At 27.6% G+C, this 23,398-nt stretch overlaps 2 protein-coding genes across 2 annotated transcripts; one reads left to right on the forward strand and one right to left on the reverse strand.

Annotated features, from left to right (window-relative positions):
- The first annotated feature begins 760 nt into the window (after positions 1-760).
- Positions 761-1,537, forward strand: LOC115710980 (uncharacterized). Its single transcript, XM_030639331.2, has one exon. It carries the CDS (start codon positions 761-763, stop codon positions 1,535-1,537), a length of 777 nt encoding a protein of 258 aa, XP_030495191.2.
- Positions 1,538-5,951: 4,414 nt separating this feature from the next.
- On the reverse strand, positions 5,952-12,917 carry LOC115719457 (ABC transporter G family member 3). Its single transcript, XM_030648518.2, has 12 exons — positions 12,747-12,917; positions 11,205-11,769; positions 11,030-11,109; positions 10,637-10,923; positions 10,172-10,343; positions 9,827-9,940; positions 9,394-9,522; positions 8,534-8,725; positions 7,495-7,581; positions 6,810-7,082; positions 6,508-6,615; positions 5,952-6,309 (listed from the first exon to the last, which is right to left on the reverse strand). The coding sequence occupies exons 2-12, from the start codon at positions 11,674-11,676 to the stop codon at positions 6,058-6,060; spliced, it is 2,166 nt and encodes a 721-aa protein (XP_030504378.1). The 5' UTR covers positions 11,677-11,769; positions 12,747-12,917; the 3' UTR covers positions 5,952-6,057.
- Positions 12,918-23,398: the final 10,481 nt, after the last annotated feature.

The following is a 23,398-nucleotide window of genomic DNA, read 5'->3' on the forward strand; positions in this document are numbered from 1 at the left end:
GTTCTGATCTTTTGAACAATTTAACCAAGCATTGTTGGAAAAGCAAGCGTGGCGGTTGTTGGAGAAACCAGATTCGGTTCTTGGAAAATTACTCAAAAGTCGTTACTTTCCTCATAATGATTTTCTACATGCTCCACATGGTCACAACCCCTCTTTAACTTGGCAAGGAATCATTTGGGGACGTGAGTTACTCATTAAAGGCTTGCGTTGGAAAATTGGTGAAGGAAGGCAGATTCGGGTTGCACTTGATTCTTGGATACCTGGCCAAGATACTTTCACTCCCATCCATTTTTCTGGTCCTGCCAATGCAATGGTTAGCCATTTAATCACAGATGAAAGAGTTTGGAATGTCCCTCTCCTGCAACAATGGTTCTCTCCTTTGGATGTGGATCGAATCTTGACACTGCCTCTTAGTTTTTTCCAGAATTCAGATGCTCTTGTTTGGCACTATACCACATCAGGTGCCTACACGGTACAATCTGGGTACCATCTTGCAACCTCTATAGCAGATGCTAGTGCTAATAATTGCTCTAGTTCTATCTCACAAGCTTCTTGGTGGAAGTACTTCTGGTCCTTGCAACTCCCCCAAAAATTCAAGATCTTTGCTTAGCGGGTTATTCACAATGCTCTACCAGTTGCTACTTCTTTGGTGAGGCGCAAGATCATCACGGACTCAACATGTTCAGTTTGCAAATAAGCGTGGGAATTAATTGGGCATGCTCTATTTGGATGCAAATATGCCAAAGCTGTATGGCGCAACATGGATCTAATTTTTGACTGGAGTAAAGCTTCTGCAATGTACAACGGAGACTATTTGGTACATCTCTCTACAATTTATAACAAACAAGAGATGGAACAAATTATTTGCACACTTTGGTCAATTTGGACAGAAAGAAATCGAGTGGTTCATGGCTCTTCTGCAAAACCAGCACCAATACTTGCCTCTTTTGCTGTCAATTACTTATCTAACTTTCGAACAACAACAGGGAAATATCATGCTGCAGCAACCAACACTACTACACTTCCTGCACCAGCACCAGCTGCTACAAAATGGACTCCGCCAACTGGTTTGGATCTGAAACTGAATGTGGATGCCACCCTTGATGCTAACCGAAATATTATTGGAGTTGGGGCTGTTGTTCGTAATTCAGCCGGTCGTGTTCTTGCTGCATTGGCGAAACCAATTATCGGTAATTTTGCATCTCATGAAATGGAAGCAAAGGCTATGTTTCATAGCCGTAATTGGGTTATTCAGCTGCAATTACCAATTGCAATTGTGGAGACTGATGCGCTTCTAGTTGCTAACGCCTTGCAGTATGGATCTACTGCAATTTCTTCCTATCGTGATATTTTACTTGATGTTTCTAGTCTTCTTTCCTTTCTCCCACAAGTGAATGTTGTCCATGCTAAACGCTCAGCCAATATGGTTGCTCACTGTTTAGCTAAGTTTGCTTTAGGGGTGGATGAGACTTGCTCTTGGTTAGACGATTTACCTCTAACTTTTTACTCTGTTATTGTAAATGACATTCCTGTTTAATTTATAATAACAAGTAACTTTTCCTAAAAATAAAAAAAAATAAAAAGTATAATTTTTCATTTTAAAACTAGTAATCATTATCATATATCTATAATCTATTTACAAATATTTATATATAAATTTATGGATAGTGAAAGTTTAAAAGGTATAGCATTTGAAGATAGATAGAGTTGACAATACAAATGATCCAAATGAAACGCATCGAAAATACTTTAATTTTGAAAGAGAGTAGTTGAAATCTCATCTTACAAAATTATTGACTCTAATACAATATTATTATTTTAAATGTTATAGTATTATTATTGAATATTAATATTAAAGTGAGAGTATAATAAACAAAATCTATGCTCTATAATTATTTTAATTTTCTTTCTCTACATAAGATAAAATTAGAATTTTAATAATATTTTGATAATGATAATTAGATATTTAGAATTAATCACAAAAATAAGTTTTTTACAACTAACTAAAAAGTTTAAACAAAGATATAAGACCTAAAATAATAATTAAAAAAAATTGAAACACAAAACTAAAAATTTTAAAATATATCTTTATATATTAAAAGTGCCTATCTAACGGCATTTCTTGGTTTAACATTCTTGGTTTAACAGAATATACTTAAAAATAAAAGAATATTCTGTTAAATTTAGATTTGATCTCCCGTTAAAAAATAAACCCAATAATTAAACCCAAAAAATTAAACAATCTTTTAAATAAACAATCTTTTAAATATTAATAATCTCTTTTTAAATTAAAAAAATCATCTTAGCCACATATCTCTCTAACAAACCCTATCTTGGGAGAATATTAATAATTTTTTTATTTATTTTTTAAAAAAGAAAAATATAGATAAAATATTTAGAAAAGATAATATAAAAGAAGATTGATTGTGTTGGCTTAGAGATTTTTGGGCTTGGGCTTAAAAAAATAATAATAAAAAAAGATAAAATGGGCTGTAATTAGTATTTACCTTATATGTTTGTGCTTATTTTTAGTTTTATTTTTAATTTTACCACCAAGAGGAGAAGGTTGAAAAATATTAGAATATGAAAATATTATTGGTGCTTATTAGTAATTTGCAAAGAATGTGAAAATCTATAAATATATAGTTGTGTAGCTATTATTAGATATGAAATGAGATAATAGAACTTTTTTCAATTAGAAGATTAATGTACATTTTACTATTAATAACATACATTATTATAACACAACTATATTTTACTTACTAAATATACGGACACATATTTTATTTTTTTAAAACAAATCGTTCAAATAATTATACTATTTTAATTATTAATTCAAATAAAAAACTAAAATATTAAATAAAACTAACACTACGTGGCTTGACACGTAACAATTACCTAGTATATATATATATATATAAGATGTGCCATAAAAGAATTTTTAACAAATCTATATAAAAAAAATTATTTCTATTAAACAACCAATAACAAATCTAGCATAAAGAAATCAATTACGTTAAATAACCTATTACAAATCCAACATAGAAAAACTAGTTTTGTTATGGTTTCACAAGTTTTGCTATGATTGTTCATAGGGCCGAAACTGATTTTACAAGATTCATAGGTTTGAAACTAGTTTTACAGGATTCACCATTTGAATGTGGGTTCACAGTTCGAAACTGGTTTCGAAGTTTTAAAATTGGTTTTACAAGTTTTAAGGGTTCTATAGTGGGGTTGCTCTATTTTATGATATTATTGTATATTTTTTATTTTAAATTTCTTTTATTATTTTGTTTCTAAGTTTGAAATTAGTTTTCACACTTATATTTTATTTTTAGATTTTTGCTGTGTATTGTGTGTTATTTTGATTATATTTATAAGTATTTTTTTCTTTGTATTTTTGTGTGCATTTTTTTACCATTTGATCATGAAACTGGTTCCAATTATCTTTATTGTTTATCATTTACGTTTTATTTTCATAATCTTTATTGTTGTTGTGTAACGAAATTGGTTTTTGTTTTAGTTTTCATGATGTTCATTATTGTTGTATGATGAAACTAGTTTTTTTAGTTTAGTTTGTATGTAACCGGTTTCTCCGTTTAAGATTTTAATTGGTAGTTTAATGTAACTGACTTCTGAAAATTTAATTTTATAAGCTATTTGTTAAAAAAATGTGTTATATTTTCTTAGTAACTCGTTTTTGTGTTTCAATTTTTTTTTATTGTGTAGTTATTTTATGTCTATTCAATTTTTTTTACGTAAATAGTGTGTTTGTTTGTTTAAGATTTTTAATTGGTCATTTAATGTAACTGGTTTCACTGTGTCAGGTTTTAATTGTTTGTTTAATGTAACTGGTTTTTTGTATACAATATTCAATTAGTTGTTTAATGTAACTAGTTTCTCTGTGTCAAATTTTATTTAGTTAGTTAATGCAACTCGTTTTAATGATTTGAGTTTAATTATCTGTTAAGAATTCTCTTATGGTATTTTCTTAATTAACTAGTTTTTCTGTTTTAATATATCATTTTATTGTTTTAGGTTTCTTATGTTTTTGTTTTAATTTTGTAGTTAATTGTATTAAGTAATTGGTTTCTGTATTTAATTTTTGTTTTAGTTATTTAGTTAATTGATTTATGTGAGTTGACTTTTAATTTAGTTATTTTATGTAAGCAGATATTCTGTGTAAGATTTTTTGCTAAGTTGTTTAATATAACAGGTTTGTTATTTAAGTTAGAAGTCATTTTTAAAAATTCTTTTATGATGTCTTTTTTTTTTAAGTAACTGGTTTTTGTAATTGATATATATTTTTATTACTTTAGGTGTCGTATGTTTGTTTACTTTTTAGTTGATTGTAATATGAAATTGGTGTCTGTATTAAATTATTACTTTTTTTTTGCGCGCAATTGATTTTAAGATTTAGTTTTTAATATAGTTACTCTACATAATTGGTTTCTCGATATCTTATTTTTAACTAGCTGATAAATATTACTGATTTATTATTGTCAAATTCTAATGTCCAACTTCGGTGACAACTCTAACATATATCCAATACTGGTGACAACTCCGATGTCTAACTACGGTGACTTTCCGGGAGCGACGACTTTTCTGATGATGATAGCAATTTTGTTAAATATTCTCATTCTATTTTCTACTTGTATTGCGATTAATATTTTGTTTTAGTGGATAGTGAAAGTTTTGTGTAGTGGGTTGATGGTCGAGTCTTAGAGCTTCTTAGAAATTTGTAACTGGTTTTAGTTTTGGTCTTGTATAGTTGTATTGGTTTTAGTTTTAGTCGTGGTGGTTTTAGTTTTGGTCTTGGTGTTGTGTTGGTTTTAGTTTTGGTCTTGGTCTTGTGTTAGTTTTAGTTTTGGTAGTAGGTTGATGGTCAAGTCTTGGAGCTTCTAAGAAGCATGTAAAGTTTATATATGAGTTTTTGTATTTGTATTGTAAATAGCTTTTTAGTTAAGAAACCAATTTTTGATTATACACAATTAACTAGTTTAATAATTTATTGCCCTAATAAAATTGTTTTAGTATTGCTTCAGTTTCAAAAAAAAATAGCTTCTACAATACAATTGACATTATTTTTATTTATTTCAATGTTTCATTTTTGAAAAAAGAAACAAAAATTAAAGTTTTTTTTATGACATTCTCTATTATATATAATGAATTTTTTTATATATATATATTTTTAAGTTTTTTTATTTTTTTTTAAATTGTTATATTTGATGCAATTGAATTTCTATGCTATATAAATCAAAACTTGATACCATTTCTCTAATGTTTTGTTTTTGTTTTTTTTTTGTTTGTTTTTTTTTTTTTTTTTTTGTAAAGCACACCATTTCCTTATGTTTATTGTATATAAAATGTAATAATTCTTATTAATGTAACGAAAATTGTAAATTTTCCAAAAAAAAAAAACCTAAAAATTATCTTTTATCCTTTGTTATGTGTATAAAGAAGTGAACAACGATAAAGGGCTTGACTTGAGTTAATAGAGGAACACTTGTTTCTGTGGAGGTCGACTACTCAATGGTCATTGTGTTTTGATGATTCTTGTTTCAATTTTGAGTGTTTCAACTTTTAATGGGAATGACTGAGTTTACATGTAAAGTTTTCAGGAAAGAAAAATTATTAGAGGTTCATGTAGATGATGATTTTGGGTTTTAAGTGCTTAAGTGGTTCCAAGTACGGGTAAGCATCCGATTCAATTCAACCTTTTTTTTAATTCAATCCATCTAACAATTTACATTAATAAATTCATTCTAGTTGTAATAGGATATCCAACTTAATTAAATTGAATTGGTTCTGTATAATTGGATTGTTTGAGATGTTGGCCACCAAAATACAAAAAAAAAACTTCAAACAACTTTTTTTTCTCAAACTCAGATCGACAAATCAATTCTTGGCAATTAAGACAAAATAATTGCATTAAGAAAGACACAGATTGATGAAGCCTCAAACTATGCACTTTTTTTTTCTTCTTCTAAAGTTTTACTATTGCCAAGATCACAAAGATACACGACCAAAGAAAGCTCACAGTACATTCATTCATCTTCAACTATTTGTATCCCGACTACACCGGAAAATTTTATGTATCGATTTGTTCTTCCCTATTCGAAAGAATAGCAAAAAAAACACAAAAACACGATAGCCTACTGCCATAAGAAACAATACCAGTAAATTCTCCCACTTGGAATTGCTGTCGGGAGAGATATCGTATGCACTCCGGATTGCCTGAATACCGGATATGGTTCTTACTTGTCCAACTGCAAATGTTGTCCCTAGATACTCATTCTCAAGAAGGCCCTAATATGAACAAAAAATAACATCATAGAGGGAAATATACAATTTTAAAATAATAACATAAGAAAGGTTAGTCTAGTGAAATTTCCCATCTGAAATTGCATTGCATTGAAGCAAACAAGGGCAAAGTTTTCCCAAATGAACTTTATACAAACATTATTATTTAGAGAGGGGGAGCCGTAACGTCGTTAGCCTTCTTACCTGGATAGAGTAGGTATGAAAAGCAATATAGGATATAGGAATTGTCCAGACTGGTCCTGGTAATGCACTACGAATTCTGAAATATCCCGCGGAGAGCATCATTACGACCTGATATTCCATAGTTTATGTCGGTAAGATTACCGGAAGCTAAATGTTTCACAAAAATCATGATAAATACATACAACCATGATTGTTCATTTAATTGGACAATACAGGTTTATGGTTATACCAAGATCCATTATTGTTGACAGTGTAACCAAAATATTTATGAGTAACCAAGTAATAAATTGTATGAAACTTACTTGTATGGATACAAGGGTCAGGACGCTCCAGAAAACATCTTTCCACATAGAAACAACAGCAAGCACTAGCCCTTCATTTACCAGGAGGCACATGAAGAAATTTAGCACAAAGTACATTAACAAGCTGAATTCATCTCGCAACCCAACGAGGAAATAGAAGACAAGACTTGATGAAATTGAGATCAGAAAGAGAAAGGGAATGCTTGATAGAAGTTGCCCAAATAAAAATACTAAAACCCCAGAGTGTTGGTTTGATTTTTCACTTGCACATATCTGCCAAAATATACAATCATTAGATGAGATAAATACTTGTGATGGATGAACGTGAACCCAGGAAAATCTATTATGAAACTTGTTAAAACTACAATAAAAACAGGGTTGAGAAAACAATACTACATGTATCCTTTAAAATCTCAACTACATAGGCAGGCAGCTGGCAGGTTCTTAACTAGATAATTTAGTAATTTATAATTGCATAACGTGTATTTCAAACCTAGGCTCATACACATGGAATGAACACCCATACACTCATTTACTTCCTTCTCTCAAGAGGTAAAAATGGCTTGCACCTTTTAAATACTTAGATATCACCGAACCACAGAGTTCATTCTCATTACAAACTACTGAAAATCTTCTTAATTTTTTCAAGCTTTAAAATAGAAGCAGCTTGGCAAGTCAGTGGTACCTTGATTTCTTTCATAAGTGCAGGCACTCCAGCAATGCTTAGAAGTGCAGTAAATGATATAAAAATGAATATTGCTGCAACTCTTGTCTGCAATGTACATAGTCAAGAGAAAAGAAAATTAATAACTTCACTAACTGGATTCGTGAATCAGATTAATTTGCTTATGATCATATGACTTAAGGAGCAAATAACATGAGTCCAACACTAAAAGGAAACTATTTAATAAATACCAGAAAGCATAACAGGAAACTATTTAATAAATACCAGAAGGCATAACAGTGTTTCTCAATTTAAACAAGATACCAAACTTTAACAAGAAATCTGACAGAGCAACTATAATTGAACAAGGGACTTCATGACATTGACATACATAGTGATACACACAATATTACTAAGTATCTAGGACATTTCAGATAGAACAGCTCGCTGCTTTGCACTACACAGCAAGTTGAGAAAACTCTTGGTCATTTCAAAATAGTCAAAAGATAGTATAAAATGAGACTGTCGGGAACTTAAATTACAACCGTAGCAGCAGACAGGATAAGCTTATCTCCCTCAAAAATTCGGGTTCTTCTCGGTTTCTATTTGTAAAATACTTCACCACTGCCAACTAAAGTTGATAATGGAGAGGTTCCTTCAGTAAGTCCTATTTATTACTATTCCAAAGAATCAATTCATATTTTAGCTTTCATCAACACACCGGTTAAAATTGACTAAGAATGGTCTGTCACAATTGCACAAATTTCATGGAAAATAGGCAGTTCCATAGAGGACATTATGATAATTTTATAAAACAATATTACATTACACAAGAAAGAATAACAACATTCTAATAATGCATGCATGCAAGTTAAATATATCACTAAAGAAAAATACAAAACAAGGAAGTGATACTACAGGGGACAAGGAGAAAGGGCAGATTTTTTAAATAACAAAAAAATGCAGAAGCCTTAAAAAACAAGGATATTTTTATTTAAAGAAGGAAAAAAAAAGGTGCAAACATCTTTAAAAAAATATTAGTATATTCTCATAAACTTACCACAACTGAAGACAAAGAATGCCCTAAGCCCGAAAACACTGTACCGATACAAAGTGTAAGAAGCATATAAAGAATGAGACGAAGCCAATAGTATTTCCACTCCCTTGACATGATTAATAGTGATCTCCATGTTAATACTGCTATCCTTGTAGCACTGCCTGCCTTTCCCTTGGTTTTGAGACGTGGACCTTCCTGTAAATTGCAAATTCAAGTAATTAAATTAACAAAAGCCAACATACAACCACAAAGAGAATACTTTTCATAAAGTAAATTTTTGGGGAAAAGATAATTGCAAATTGGAAGGGAAAGGACATTGAAGAATAGAATTGGGACTCCAGCTTAAAACCAATACGTGCTAGGTGTGAGAATTTAATAGTAGGTACCTAGAACTAATATACATAATTTCCATGTGAGAATTTGATCTAAACTAATGAGCAAACATCAATTTTTCATTAAGCTGAAGGTTTCTTTCATTCATACATAGGGATCAAGCTTAATTGATGTATAATAAATCAATCAAATTTGTGACTTTCTTCAACTTCACTTTATTTATTACTTCCAATTATTCTCTATCTTAAGGATTCTCTTTTCCACCAATGTTTTCATACTTTTTAGAATGTAATGTTTAATGGGAAGACTAGTCCCAGATAGGGGAAATATACACATAAACAGTAACTACTTTGTGGTGAACACATATCTATATCTACTGATTTATTTATAAGCTCATGTAAGTTGCAAGTAATGCTAAATGCAATAGATGCAACTACTGATTATAAAGAATCTGAGCAGAGTTGCTTGCTAATATGAAACAGTAAGCAACAAAATATGATATCTATATCTATATAAATATAAACACGGACCTTATCTGTGAGTCTCAGAATCATCGTTTCAACTGCAGCAGCATCAGCAGATGATTTATATGTTGCTTCAAGGGTGCGTATTGCTACAGCAGTGTCCATATTCACTGATGAAAAGTCCCCATTATCATCCTGTTATAATGCCAGCACATTGTTAACAAAAAAAAAATGAAAATCCAAATGAATTTGCGATTAAAAGAATATCCTATGAAAGTTGAAGGCATATTTGATCCCCAACTACTGTTGTAACAATATTAAGAAATACTTAAACACACCACTAGCCCTTTAAGTTATCAAATCAGAAAACCGGTCCTCTAACACTAAAATATTATTGCCAAACAAATCCCATTTTTTACTGGCATAAGCATTTATTCAAGATTTGCAAGATGCAATCAGTTCAGTGATAATTAACAACACTACAAAATATAAAAATTACCTGCCAATTTTTACACATTGCAATGATCCTGTCAAAATCTGTGTTTATTGCACGTAAAAAGTGATCTGAAGGACTTTGCATAATTGGGCAAGGAAATCCAGCATTTGAGAAGTGCTACATCACCAAAAGGAGTGCCGGTTAGTAATTTTCTACAAGGTTTCAATTTAACTTCCTACTTAAGAAAACAAAATGTTAAAAATCCAAAGTCAAACACATAGTTGGATTATAAATTTTACTGTTTCTTTGAATTTCAGTTCATCAGCAACAAATCATGTATTAAAAATATTTACTTTACAAACTTCAAAGACAAAAGTAGCAAAGAAAACAACATATTTACAGCTGTACCTGCAGACAAGCCAATGTTTCCCCGAAAAATAGTGTATTTCCATTTGAAAGCAGACAAATCCGGTCAAAAAGGCCAAATACTTCGGTGCTACTTTGGCAAATGGTAAACAAAAGAGTGCACCCCATGCTTGCAAGTTTCTTCAATGTAACCATCATCAGAAGTGCAGATACACTGAAAATAAATAAATTAATATAACCTATTCAACAACAATGCTGCATTGAGTAAAAATATATTCCAATAAAATAGAAAAATTAATTCAGATGCAGCCATTTATAAACAAAAGAAGCATATCATAATGGGTACCAATAAATACACAAATATTAAACAACTTAGTACTTTCCTAAGTTCCTGACAAGAACCTTACAATGTAGACGTCTGCTTAACGAATGAATCCATAGAGGCAGAGCGTTAACAAGGATGGTAAAAACAGTAAGAAGCAAAGAAACTTAAAAACACCTCTTTACCTATCAAGATGATAAAGAGGCTCATCTATAAATAAGACATGAGGCCTCATCACAAGCTCCCGAGCAATACTAACCCGCCTTCTCTCGCCACTAGGAAGGCCCTTCATATAACAGTGTCCACCTATCAGTTTGTTTGCATAATCACTCAGTGACATAGCAATGATGGCATCTTCAACCACACTCTTTTTCTGACAAAAGAAACCAGGAAGCTGAAGCAACGCTGAATAGAAAAGAAACTCGCGAACAGTGAGTGATCCAATTAGTGTTGTTTCCCTTTCAACAAAGCCCTGAAAAAAAAATCATGAAAATTTAAGATGAAATGTGTGCTTGAAAGTAATTAGTTCCAAAAAAAAAATAACTACCATACATCTTGTTAATGTGTGTGTAACTTACATATGATCCATATGGCATGTCCAACTTTGCTCCATTTACATAAACTTCCCCGTACATCTTAGCAGAATGATGCAGTCTTCCTAAGGTACAAGTAATTTAACAACGTTCAATTCTTGTGCATCCTAAAACAAGAGAAAGCAAAAATATTTGTAGATGGAGTTCGGCGCTTTCATACCTGCAATAGCTTTCAATAGGGTTGATTTCCCGGATTTGGGAGGACCCATGATTACTGTCATGGTTCCTGGCAATGCATAACCAGTTGAACTCTTCACAACCTTATCAGAGTACTTCCTTTTCCCTTTTATAGTAACAGTTAAATCTTTCCAAACAACTGATGCCCCAGCAATCTTTCTTGCCATAACTGCACCCTCAGGTAGCGGCGGGGAAGGAAAGGACCTACTATTAAGCTTAGAGAGTGATGGAGAGGCCGGCGTTGTGGCAGCATTGATAGAATCACCGCCATCATCAACTCTAACATCAATATCAGTATCCCCCCAGTCCGGAGAATCCTCAAACGAAATGGGTTGTCTAAGAGAACCAGGTTTCCGCAAGTAGAAAAAATTACTTGAGGGTACCCTGCTGGCTGGACTACTAGCTGAAGATGATGAAGACCTGTTATTGTCAGATTGAGACTGTATTTCTTCCATTATCTTCTCCCTGAGAACAAAATTTTAATTCACTCTGACTAACTTAGCCATGTAATGATTTCACTCCAATAAATCAGAGCTCAATCCAAAAACCTGCATCAATAAACACGGTTGAGAAAAAACCAGCTATTTTACTGAGAAACTGGGGGAAAACAAAATTGTGTAAGACAGCTGAGAATACAAAGCTGACCATGATGCAAAGGGAGGCTTTCACAAACCTCTCCCAAATACTGAAGAAAAATAAAACAACAACAATCTATTAATTGTTCTTCAAACTTAATTCTTGAAAAGTTGAAATTACAGCCTTGAAAAAAGAAAACTGAAAAAACACATTTAACACCAGGATTATTCTTATCATAAACATTTATCAAATGTGAATTAAAAATTGAGCACCATACTTTAATTTTATTTTATGACTCATTTATTTTAATTAGAGGACTTTAATAGCAGAAATTCACTGAAGTATAACCCCTTTTCCATTTTTTTTTCTCTCTCTCCTCATTTTAATTTATTCTGCTACTTGAGAATTAATACAAAACTTTTTAAAATTATACTACAAATTGAGAAAGGAAAATATTTAATGGAAAGTAGTAGGAAACCATAAATGCTCAAAGGCCTGAAAAGAAAACACATTAGCTCATGATCAATACTCTTAAACCCCAACATTATTCTATATAAGGAAAGAAAAAACACAACCAAGTATTTTCAAGGGTTTATTTTTGGGAGGTCAGAAAACCAAATATTCAAGCTTGGTTAAAGGTTACTAAGAAAAGCTGAGAAAAAAAAAAAAAAAGCTTTAAATCAAGCTATTCTTTTTATTCTCTATTGGGACCCAAGAAAAATAAGAGCTTTCACTCTCAAATATGCAAAAAAAAATACACTTGAGCAAATCTTCTTTCCATTTCCGTAAAGATTAAAGCTTTAAAACAGCATTAAACCTACTTCACCGTTATATTTCTATCTTCTCTTTAAATATTCATCTTACATTTTCTAAACTCCCACTTCTCAATAACCAAAATCTTCACAGAAAACTGTGAAAGGGAAAAACCAATATTGAAAAGTAAAGTTACCAGAAAATAAAAAGTTGCAGAGGTTGGAGCAGAGGCAAAGCTGGATCTGAGTGAGTGAGAGAGCTCAGAAATGAGGGAATGTGAAAGCAAGCACTGAGGTACTGAAAAAAATTGAGTGAGAGAGAGAATGTTTCGAGTATCAGTGAGAGAGTAAATATTAATTTTCTTTATGGATTATTTGACCCGCTTTTCCGGGTATTTATTATTATTATTATTTTAAAAATCGGGTATTTATTATTTTTTTTATATATATATATATAATTAATCGGGTATTTATTATTTGGTGTTCTCTACTTTTTCTTACTTCACTTTTTTTAAAACAACAAATTCAGATGTAATCATTTTGCCAACCCAACACATTTTTAAGATATGAAATTATACTAAATCATAAATGATATACTTTTTTTTTTTAATAATTAGAATTTTTTTTCATTTGAACTATTTAATTTGTTCCCTAAAATATATAGTTGGTTAAAAATATCTCATAAAATAAAAATTACATAATTATGCCTATTCTATAAGGTTCTATTTCTTTTACTGTTAAAAATTAGTATTTTTATCTCTTAAACTTTAATCAATATAGAATTTTGCTCCTTTTAATAAAAAAATTAATTTTAAAAATTATAATGTTATATTAATTATGAAAAAATTAATAAAAATTATTAAAAAATCTGATAAAAATATTAAATTTACTTAAAAAAAAAACCTAAATCATTACTAATAAATATTTTCAAATTTTATTTTACTTATAATTACATATCTTAAAAAATTAAACCAAAACTATTTAAAATTTAATAAACAATTTAAACAAACTAAGAATTTTTTGAAAAAAAAAATCAAGCTTATTTATATATATAAACTCATATCTTGAAAAATAAAAAAAAAATTAATTTAGTAAAAATATAAAATTACTTTGAAAAAAATAGAAATTAAACTAAATTTATATTTTTGGAGAAAAAAATATACTTAAACTTGTTTCCATAAAATTTAGTTTTTACAAACATTGAATTTTAATATTTTTTTTTATTTCTGAATAGATTTTTTAATTAAAAATAAATAACTTTAAAATCGCTTAATTAGTTTTAAAAATTTAATCAAGGCAAAGGATTGGAAGGAGGTTGTTATTAAAACTGATAGTCTTACAGTGGTGCAAGCATTACGTAGTTCTCTTCCTATGGTTTCATACTTTGGAAGTGTTATTTCTAATTGTAAGATGATGTTAAATGATTTGAGAGATGTTTCTGTCAATTTTATTAGACGTTTTGCAAATAGTGTTACTCACTTCTTAGCTCGAGCATTCTATTTAGTTACTGAACGTGTTTATCAAGAGTAGTGATGTTACTCCAGATTTTAATCATGTAATCACTATGGATTGCAACTAATAAAGATGATGATTTTATTTAAAAAAAAAATGATTTTTTTAATATCTAAATTAATTTGTTAAGATCAACTAAAAAAATATTGAATTTTTCACATTTTTATTTCAAGGAGGTATGATTTGATGGTTGTTAAAGTTTAGAAGGGTAAAATTGTTAATTTACAAAGACACATTAGCATTTAAATGAAATATTGAAATGGAACCTAACAGAATGACTAAATTTCTTTAAATGTAAAAGTTGAGGGAAAATTTTTAACAAGTCATATATTTTAGGAAGAAAAATTAGTATTGTCAAAAATTCAAATGACAAAATTGATAATTTTTTAATGAAATTATTTGGTATATGACAAATATATATGAGCAATTTAATATGTTTATGTGCCATTTAACTAACTTAATATATTTTATATATAATAAATATAAAAAATGTAAAAGTGTATTTTCTTTTTTTTGAGAGATAAAAGTATATTTTCAAATAGTTCATTGTTATATTATTTATGAGTTGGTCATGTCAATCCAAAAATAGTCCAATCTCACTTAGGGAAAACTCAAACTTGTTTATTTCATCTCAAACTCGTTTATTTCATGCAGGTTTGGAGTCGTATTATCGTGTCTAACTTATTTTATGACTCTTATTTTTTTTCCTTCCAAATGTTATTCTTTTCTCTTCTTTGACGAATTTTATTTTGAATAAATATGATTTTTATCTTCAATTATAAGGTTTATTGTCATTGATTAATCATCTTTTTTGAATTTTAACATTATTTTAGATTCTTTTGAACTATTGCAACAATAAAATAATTGGCAAGTGGTCATAATTTGGTGGCAAAATTTATCAATTCAATAAAATTTAAAGACGCAACTCTACAATAATAATATTTCCGTGGTAGATTAGGGAATCTCTAATCGGACTTTAAAACACTAAATATAATACAGTTTCACACTATATTTACTCCAATGTGACACTAAAATTATACTCATAAATGACTTTGTATACAGTGTCCCACAAAATTTAGTGGGGCACTGTAGACCACACTATTTTTTTAAAAAAAGTTTTTAATAATTAAATAATATTTTTAAGAGGAAAAACTAAATAATATTATATATATATTTAGTATTAAAATATTGTTATTATATTAATAAAATAATAAAATAATAATTAATATAAAATTTTGTGTAATTTTTAGTATTGTGATTGAAATTTAAAAAAAAATAGTGTTGAAATAGCATTTTTTTTTTGTGTTTATTTAATACCAAATTTAAGTTTTACCATTGGAGATAACCTTAGTTACATTTTAACCGACATTTCATAGTAAAAAAATATTGAACAAAGGAGACAGTCAACAATAATAATGATTTAAGGAAAATTTAAAACAACATTAAAAAAATTAAGAATCACGATTAAAAAATGGTAATACTTTGAGTTTGAGGGAGAAAAATTATAGGCGGGAACCATTTTGGTTTTTATTTTTTAAAATTTTACTTAACAAAATCTTGTAGTTTCTTCATAAGTTTTGATTAATTAATTAAAAATTGATTTTTAAAATATTTGTTCTTTTATTCTTCTTAAAATTGAAGGGGCAGTTGTATTTAGTATCCAATCCTAAATTTAAAATCTTGTATTTTTTATTTATTCGAATTAAGTAATGTGGAAAATTTTGACAAACATGGTTTTTTCTTTTCTAAAAAAAAGATAAACATGATTTAGTTATTACTACTACTCTCATGGAAACATTAAAAAAAAATGAATGCAATGTTTCCCACATTCATTCTCTATTTTGGGGTCTTGCTTTGGTGTACTCCATGTCCTAGAGTGTTTTTGGCTATTGGGTCCCAATTAAGACGAGTAAATGGGCAATGTCACACTTTTTCTTTTTCTTTTCTCTTTTTCAATATGCTTCTGTTTTTGTTTTTGTTTCTTTCCTTTCTTTTCAATGATTTAAGAATCTTTTCTTAATTTCTTTTCAATGACTACCATTCCCATGAATCAATGATGACTTTTATTTATATTTTAACCTTCTAAAAATATATATTATTTATTTGTGAAAAAAATATAGTACACCTAAAGAGATATTTTGGTAAATCTTCTATCTAATTTTATATCTAATAGAGTTTTTTTAGTCTATTTTTTTTTTTATAATTGTGTACGTTGTAATTATTTAAAAAAATAAAAAATTTTATAAATTTTTAATTTTTTTTTAAATAATTTATAATATAAAAAATAATATTTAAATATTTTTTACACACATGATTGATTTTTCTTATACTCATAGTAAGCAACTGTCTGAACTTTATTTTCAGTATATAAAATATTTAAAAATTTCTAAAAATTTACAAGATCATAAAAAAATTTAGATGAGAAAACTCTCATGATACTAAAATAAATAGGATGGTCTGGTAGACTCTCTATTTATTTTCGCATCTAGGAGAGCTATTTAATTTTTTTTATTTATTTATGAACATGTACATTGTAGTTATTTAGGTCATTTATAATTTCAAAAAAAAAAAAAATTGAACAATTTATAGTGTTGAAAATAAAATTAATTTTTCTTGCACATGTGACTATTTTTCTAATACGTATGGTAAGTAATTGTTTGAACTTTACTTTCAAAACGGTAAGCTATTCAAAATTTTTTGACAATTTACAAGTGATCTTAAATAAGTACAATGTACATTATCATAGGAAAAAAAATAAACAAAACAATTCTCTTGAATGTCAAAAGAGACTCCTAACTATTTCTTATGTAGGTCATTATCAATGGCAGAACTCGAACTTGAATGTAAGGGGCCAAGTTTTAAAATTTAGTATCAAATAAAATTTTTATAACGCATATTTATATTCAATATTAAAATTTAAAATGATTTTTTTGTATGTAAAAAATTATCTATATTATACAAATTTTTACTCTATATTATTCAAACTGGAAATATTAATACACTTCTAATCAAAGCACACGTTTAATTTTAAATTTAGTAAATATTTAATACAACAAAAATATTTATATGAATAAAATAATTTTTATATTTAACAAAATTTAATGCTTAACTAAAGGAGATCATAAATTCCAACTTTTATTTTAGTAATGAAAGTTATCAATTAGTGAATGATGTAGAAAAAAAAAATATAACAATAATAGGTGTACTAACTTATTGGTAAATGATTTTTTCATTTTTACATTTCAAAGTAATTATTTTTATATTTTTACGAAAATTCACATAGCAACCAATTGAGCAACTTAAATCACAGTTTAAATCTACATAACAACTACCGGAACAACTCAAACTGTAAAAATAAAATAAAAAATTAAAAATAGTATAATGAATGATTCCTAAAAAAATAATTAATAAACAATTGTCTTAAACAAATTAATTTCTATTTTATTTTTATTAAAATTTAATATATTTTACTTATTATTAATAGAGGCTAAATATGTTTATTTATTATTAATATTGCTTTATTTATATGTGTATTTTACTTTATAAATATTTATTTATATATAATGGGATTTTTAAAATGTTTGGGGGCATGCCCGCTCTTTTTTAGGTTGTGGCTCCGCCCATAATCACTATATGTAATGTTTTAAAGCTAATTGCTTATGAGATGAGTAGTCCATAAATTTAATATATGGTATTTAATTTTCACACATTAATAATGTGAGACTCTCTAACATTCCTCAAAATGATGATTATTTTTTCATCAATCTTGGACAATTTGATTACAAGCGGCTCTGTTTGGCTCACTATCTCCGAATCAAAAGATTTTGGTGGCTTTTTTAGGCTCTACTATTTTTCCATCGATTTTGTTATTATTATTTTTGGATTGGATACTCATTAAAATTTGATTTTTGACTATAATACTATGTTAAAATTGTAAGACACGATATTATATTTTTTGTGGTTCAAGCTCTTGTGGTGCGATTACGGTTTGAGAAATTACAAAAGCTGTACGTTGATTTTAAAAATAGCCAAAATTCACGCATCCCACAGTGTGAAATTCATTAAATCATGTACTATCTTATTGAAAATTTTTGGATTTTCTTCAATTTAAGACTAAGAGAAATTATGTGGGTCGCCATTAGGGGTGTTCATAAAATAACTGATCTAATTCAATTTGTACGATCTAATCAAATCCAATCCGTAAAGTGCAGATATCCGTACTTATGCGGATTTGATTGGATTGGAAAAATTAAAATCCCCACTTGTGCGGATTGAATGTTGATTGCCATGTAAAAGTAACCGATCTAATCTAATCCACGCATATTTATAAAAAAATTTAAAAATTATATATACAAATAATATTTTAATGTAAAGAAAATAGTAAGTTAAAGTCTAATATATATAGTACAATTATATTTCAAAACTCAATGGATGAAATGTATAGTCTATTCTTATATATAATTTTTTTTCTACATACAATTTATAATAAAACTAAACATTTCGTTATACATGCAATTTTTTTTGTCTTCATTTGAATTTGTTATTTATTATTTTATTTATTTTAATTTGTTATTGGAGATAAAATAATAATTTATTTTATTTTGTTGCTAATTATGTAAAAAAAAAATTCATAAATATTAAATAATTTAATATTAAAAAGTAATAAATCTAAAATAATCGATATAATCTGTATTTTTTTAGATTGGATTGGATTGGAATGAATTTAAGTTATTGTGCCAATTGAATTGAATTTGAACTATTGTGCGGATTGGATTAAATCTAAAAATAAAATCTATACTTACGGTTGATCGAATGCCAAAATAGTACAAATTTAGTTAGATGAACACGCATATATATTACTTTTATTATATTTTTAAGGAAAAGTCACCATGCATTATTACATTCAAAATCGTGCTAAAAGGTGGGACATGTCATGCTAGGACATTAAAATAATTTATTTTATTTTAGAACTAGGAAACCAAGCCGCGCTTCGCGCGGTGTTATCTAACTCTTTTAATCTTTTATTTATATATTTTTTATATTTATTAAGTCATATAATTTAAAATATATCATTTTGATGTATGTATTACAAACAAAGTAATAGTAGTGAAATTAGACACATTATAATATATATATTGAAAGATGGCAATTTTGTGGCAAATATTAAAAATTGTGGAACTAAAAAAGAAATTACATGTGTTTTTTTAATAAAATAAATGAAAAAAAGAATAACATTTCTAAATTTAATAAAATGGGCTTGTGATTGATGATATATTTATTTTTAAGAGACCATTTAGATTTTTTTTTACTTTATTAGAAGGAAATAATTTTACTAATATTATGAAAATTTTTACATTTTATTTTGCGGTATCGGTAGGATGTCATCTCTCCAAAAGTAAATTTGGTACGACAACTATAAAATAGGGCATCACAATATTATTTGTTTTTGAAACAGAAAAATAAGATATTTATATAAAAATGTTAGTAATATAATATTTTTATATTCAAATAAGAAAGCCTCACAAATGAGTAAAAATAGAATAACAATCATATAAAATGTCACATTTCCTATATAGATTTTTTTTTTCTTGTGCTTAAGAAACTTTTCTTAATACTAAGATTTTGACAAAATAATAAATAAATTTTTTTAACTAATTAAGCAAGATTAGATTAAATAATAAAAATATTTTATTCAACCACCACATAAGGTTAAAAAAACTCATTTTATTACAAATAAAAGTAAAGATTAATAGACTATTTATACTATATAGTATAACACCCAACATAATTCCTAAACAATGTGGGACTATTTTGAAAACATGTATCATCAAATTTTCTTCATAAAATGAGAAAACCTCCCAAATGAGTAAAAATAGAATGAAAATCATATAGAAAGAAACAATTTAACTAATATTATGAAAAATTTTACATTTTATTTTGTGGTATCAGTGGGATGTCATCTCTCCAAAAGTAAATTTGGTACGACAACTATAAAATAGGGCATCACAATATTATTTGTTTTTGAAACAGAAAAATGAGAGATTTACATAAAAATGTTAGTAATATAATATTTCTATATTCAAATAAGAAAGCCTTACAAATGAGTAAAAATAGAATAACAATCATATAAAATGCCACATTTCCTACATAGATATTTTTTTTTCTTAGTGTTTAAGAAACTTTTCTTAATACTAAGATTTTGACAAAATAATAAATAATTTTTTTTAACTAATTAAGCAAGATTAGATTAAATAATAAAAATATTTTATTCAACCACCACATAAGGTTAAAAAAAACTCATTTTACTACAAATAAAAGTAAAGATTAATAGACTATTTATACAATATAGTATAACACCCAACATAATTCCTAAACAATGTGGGACTATTTTGAAAACATGTATCATCAAATTTTCTTCATAAAATGAGAAAATCTCACAAATGAGTAAAAATAGAATGAAAATCATATAAAATGCCACATAATCTTTTTTGTGCTTTCCTTTATATAGGTATATAGATATATAGATTGGTCATATTTTTTCTCACTGAGTATGGCACTATTGCGAATAGATGTTACCATTAAACTAAGGAAAAAAATTGATTCTTTAACATTACTCCATTGTTGTTGTACTTAAGTAACCTTACAATTATAATCATTGGAAGTTATAAAAAATAATAATAATAATAATAATAATAATTAGTCACTAAAGTGGTAGCAGAGCTAAGAGTCTAAGAGGAATGGAGATTAAAATATAAAAAGTCTTTATATTTTGCTGAAGTTATTATATGCATTGTATTTATATGTAACGTTCACTTCAAGGAATTATAATTTATGAAGATACTCTCTCACATGCTTTTTGTCTCAAATGATTAGGAGTATTAGAGTTTGGTATAGATTTTTAGAGCAATTTGCGGCGAAATCCCCTTATGTTTTGTTTTTTTTACACTTAACCCCCTTATCTTTATTTTTGGTGGCAAAACCCCCTTATGTTTTAATTTTTATACACTTAACCCCCTTATCTTTTTTTTTGTGGCAAAACCCCCTTATGTTTTAATTTTTATACACTTAACCCCTTTATCTTTTTTTTTGGTGGCAAAACCCCCTTATGTTTATTTTTCTTTACAAATTTGACACGCCAGTTAAATATTACCGTTAAATATCAACTGGATGACCACTGTATACACTTTTGTATAAGTAACGGTAAAACCTCGAAGTCGATACAGTAGTAATCCGGTTAGTATTTAACGGTAATATTTAACTAAAACTTTAAATTTGCAAAGAAAAGTAAATTGAAGGGTTTTGCCACCAAAACAAAAGATAGAGGGGTTAAGTGTATAAAAATTAAAATATAAGGGAGTTTTGCCACAAAAAAAAAAGATAAGGGGGTTAAGTGTATAAAAATTAAAACATAAGGGGGTTTTGCCACCAAAAATAAAGATAAGGGGGTTAAGTGTATAAAAATCAAAACATAAGGGGGTTTCGCCGCAAATTGCTCAGATTTTTAATATTTTCAAATCAAACTACTATTACGGTTTTTTAAAATTCAAAATTAAACTAAATCAGAGCCAGTTTGGCACAGCTGTGTTGTAGAGAAAAGCATCAGTAGGAAAAAACAACTGTATCAGAACTGTAAAAAAAAACTGAGCTGAGTATTTGGTAAATTATAAATTTTAAAGTGTTGTGAATTGTTAAGATTCTATTATAATAATAATAATAATAATATTTTAATTTATTTCATTAAAATCACAAATATATTTACAGAAAATATGTTATATAAAATTTTTATTTTTTTTATATATTTTTAAGTATTTTTTTTCTTTAGTATAAATTTATATGTATTTGATAAAAATAATTTTTAACATTATTAAATTATATTTTTTATCAATTCTAAAAAAAAAAATCGTAGCTTATAAAAAGCTTAGGTTGATATTGTTTGTTAATAATAAAAATAAAAAATAAATATTTTTTAAAACCAAATAAAAAAATTTAAATTTAAAAATTTAAATATTATTTATTTTAAATATTTTTATTTTTTGTAATATATAATAAATAATTAAATAAATTTTTAGTAAAAAATAATTTATTATAGTCTTTTAATCAAAACAGCTTTTTCTAAAAGTTGGGTTGTACCAGCTTTAGCTTTTAGCTATAGCTTTTACATAAATTCTTTAATAAGCTATTTTTTAACTGCTTACCAAACACTTTTTTGTCACAGCTTTTAGCTTTTCCAAAAGTTGTGCCAAACTGGCCTTCAAACTAATTCACTTAAGAACAGATTAGTTTAGTTCAAAATCATGGTTTGTATTTCGTAATTGTTCTATATTTATTATACAATAACTATTCATTTCTTAGTAATTTTTTTATTTTTAATAAGTTTATAATACATAAATAAAATAATATAAAAAATATTCTCAGAATAATATTAAGTCAATATCAATATTCTACCAAAAATTGCTCCCAAATATCAACATTCCATTAAAAAAAAAATATATTAAGTATATATAAAATAATTACACAGATTGATTTGATTTGAAACGCTACTGAGAATTCTAAAATCGTGATTGAATCAGAGAATTGCAAACGGTCCAGATTGACCAAACCATTCACAACGGATTCATTTGGTTCGGTCTCTAATAGTTTGGTCCAGATTGGTTGGAGTTTAGAATCACAGATTACAAATTATATGAACACTCCTACAAATGAGCAATTTAATGTTCTAACATAATGGCCATTAAATCACTATATATACTGAAATTTTGTTTTATGATTACCAAGTGAAATTAACAAATAATTTAATTAATGAAATCCTTGTAAAATTGTTTGAACAAAATCAAAGTATATTCTATTAGAAACTGAACCTAATAGATCAGAATAATATTGTAGAAATTAAAATGACACACGCTATTTTATATGCGGTATCAGTAATCTTTGCAGATTGCATCTAATCCACAGGCCACGCCTAGAAATAAGATTCATTAGTCAAATTTCAACAAGTACAAAGTAATTGACTTAAACAAAACTTAGACCCCCTCTAATAATTTTATCGCAAGCTTGATGTACTCCTATTTGTTGAGTGAATCTCCTTAAGACACCAAGGTTTGAACTCTCTTCAAATTACTTGATGAGTGCTTGCTTCCTCCTGATGCAAGACCTGTAGAAATTTTCTTTCGAAGGTAACAGTGCTTGCTTCCTCCCGATGCAAGACTTATAGAAATCTTCTCCTGAAGATAGCAGTGCTTGCTTCCTCTCGATGCAAGACTTAGATGAACCTTTTCCTGAAGGTTGTTCTACACTTTGGAAATTACTTCACATAAAAGTAATCACATAGACACACACT

This window comes from Cannabis sativa, chromosome 2 (assembly GCF_029168945.1).
Source record: "Cannabis sativa cultivar Pink pepper isolate KNU-18-1 chromosome 2, ASM2916894v1, whole genome shotgun sequence".
NCBI classification, from domain to species: domain Eukaryota; kingdom Viridiplantae; phylum Streptophyta; class Magnoliopsida; order Rosales; family Cannabaceae; genus Cannabis; species Cannabis sativa.

Excerpts from the sequence above, each read along its gene's own strand:
- LOC115710980 (XM_030639331.2), top strand. The coding sequence starts at position 761 with ATGGATCTAATTTTTGACTGGAGTAAAGCTTCTGCAATGTACAACGGA.
- LOC115719457 (XM_030648518.2), bottom strand. The coding sequence starts at position 11,676 with ATGGAAGAAATACAGTCTCAATCTGACAATAACAGGTCTTCATCATCT. Across the intron at positions 8,726-9,393 it reads TTCTGAGACTCACAGATAAG|GAAGGTCCACGTCTCAAAAC; the intron begins GTCCGTGTTTAT and ends TGCAATTTACAG. Across the intron at positions 6,616-6,809 it reads TGACCCTTGTATCCATACAA|GTCGTAATGATGCTCTCCGC; the intron begins GTAAGTTTCATA and ends ATGGAATATCAG.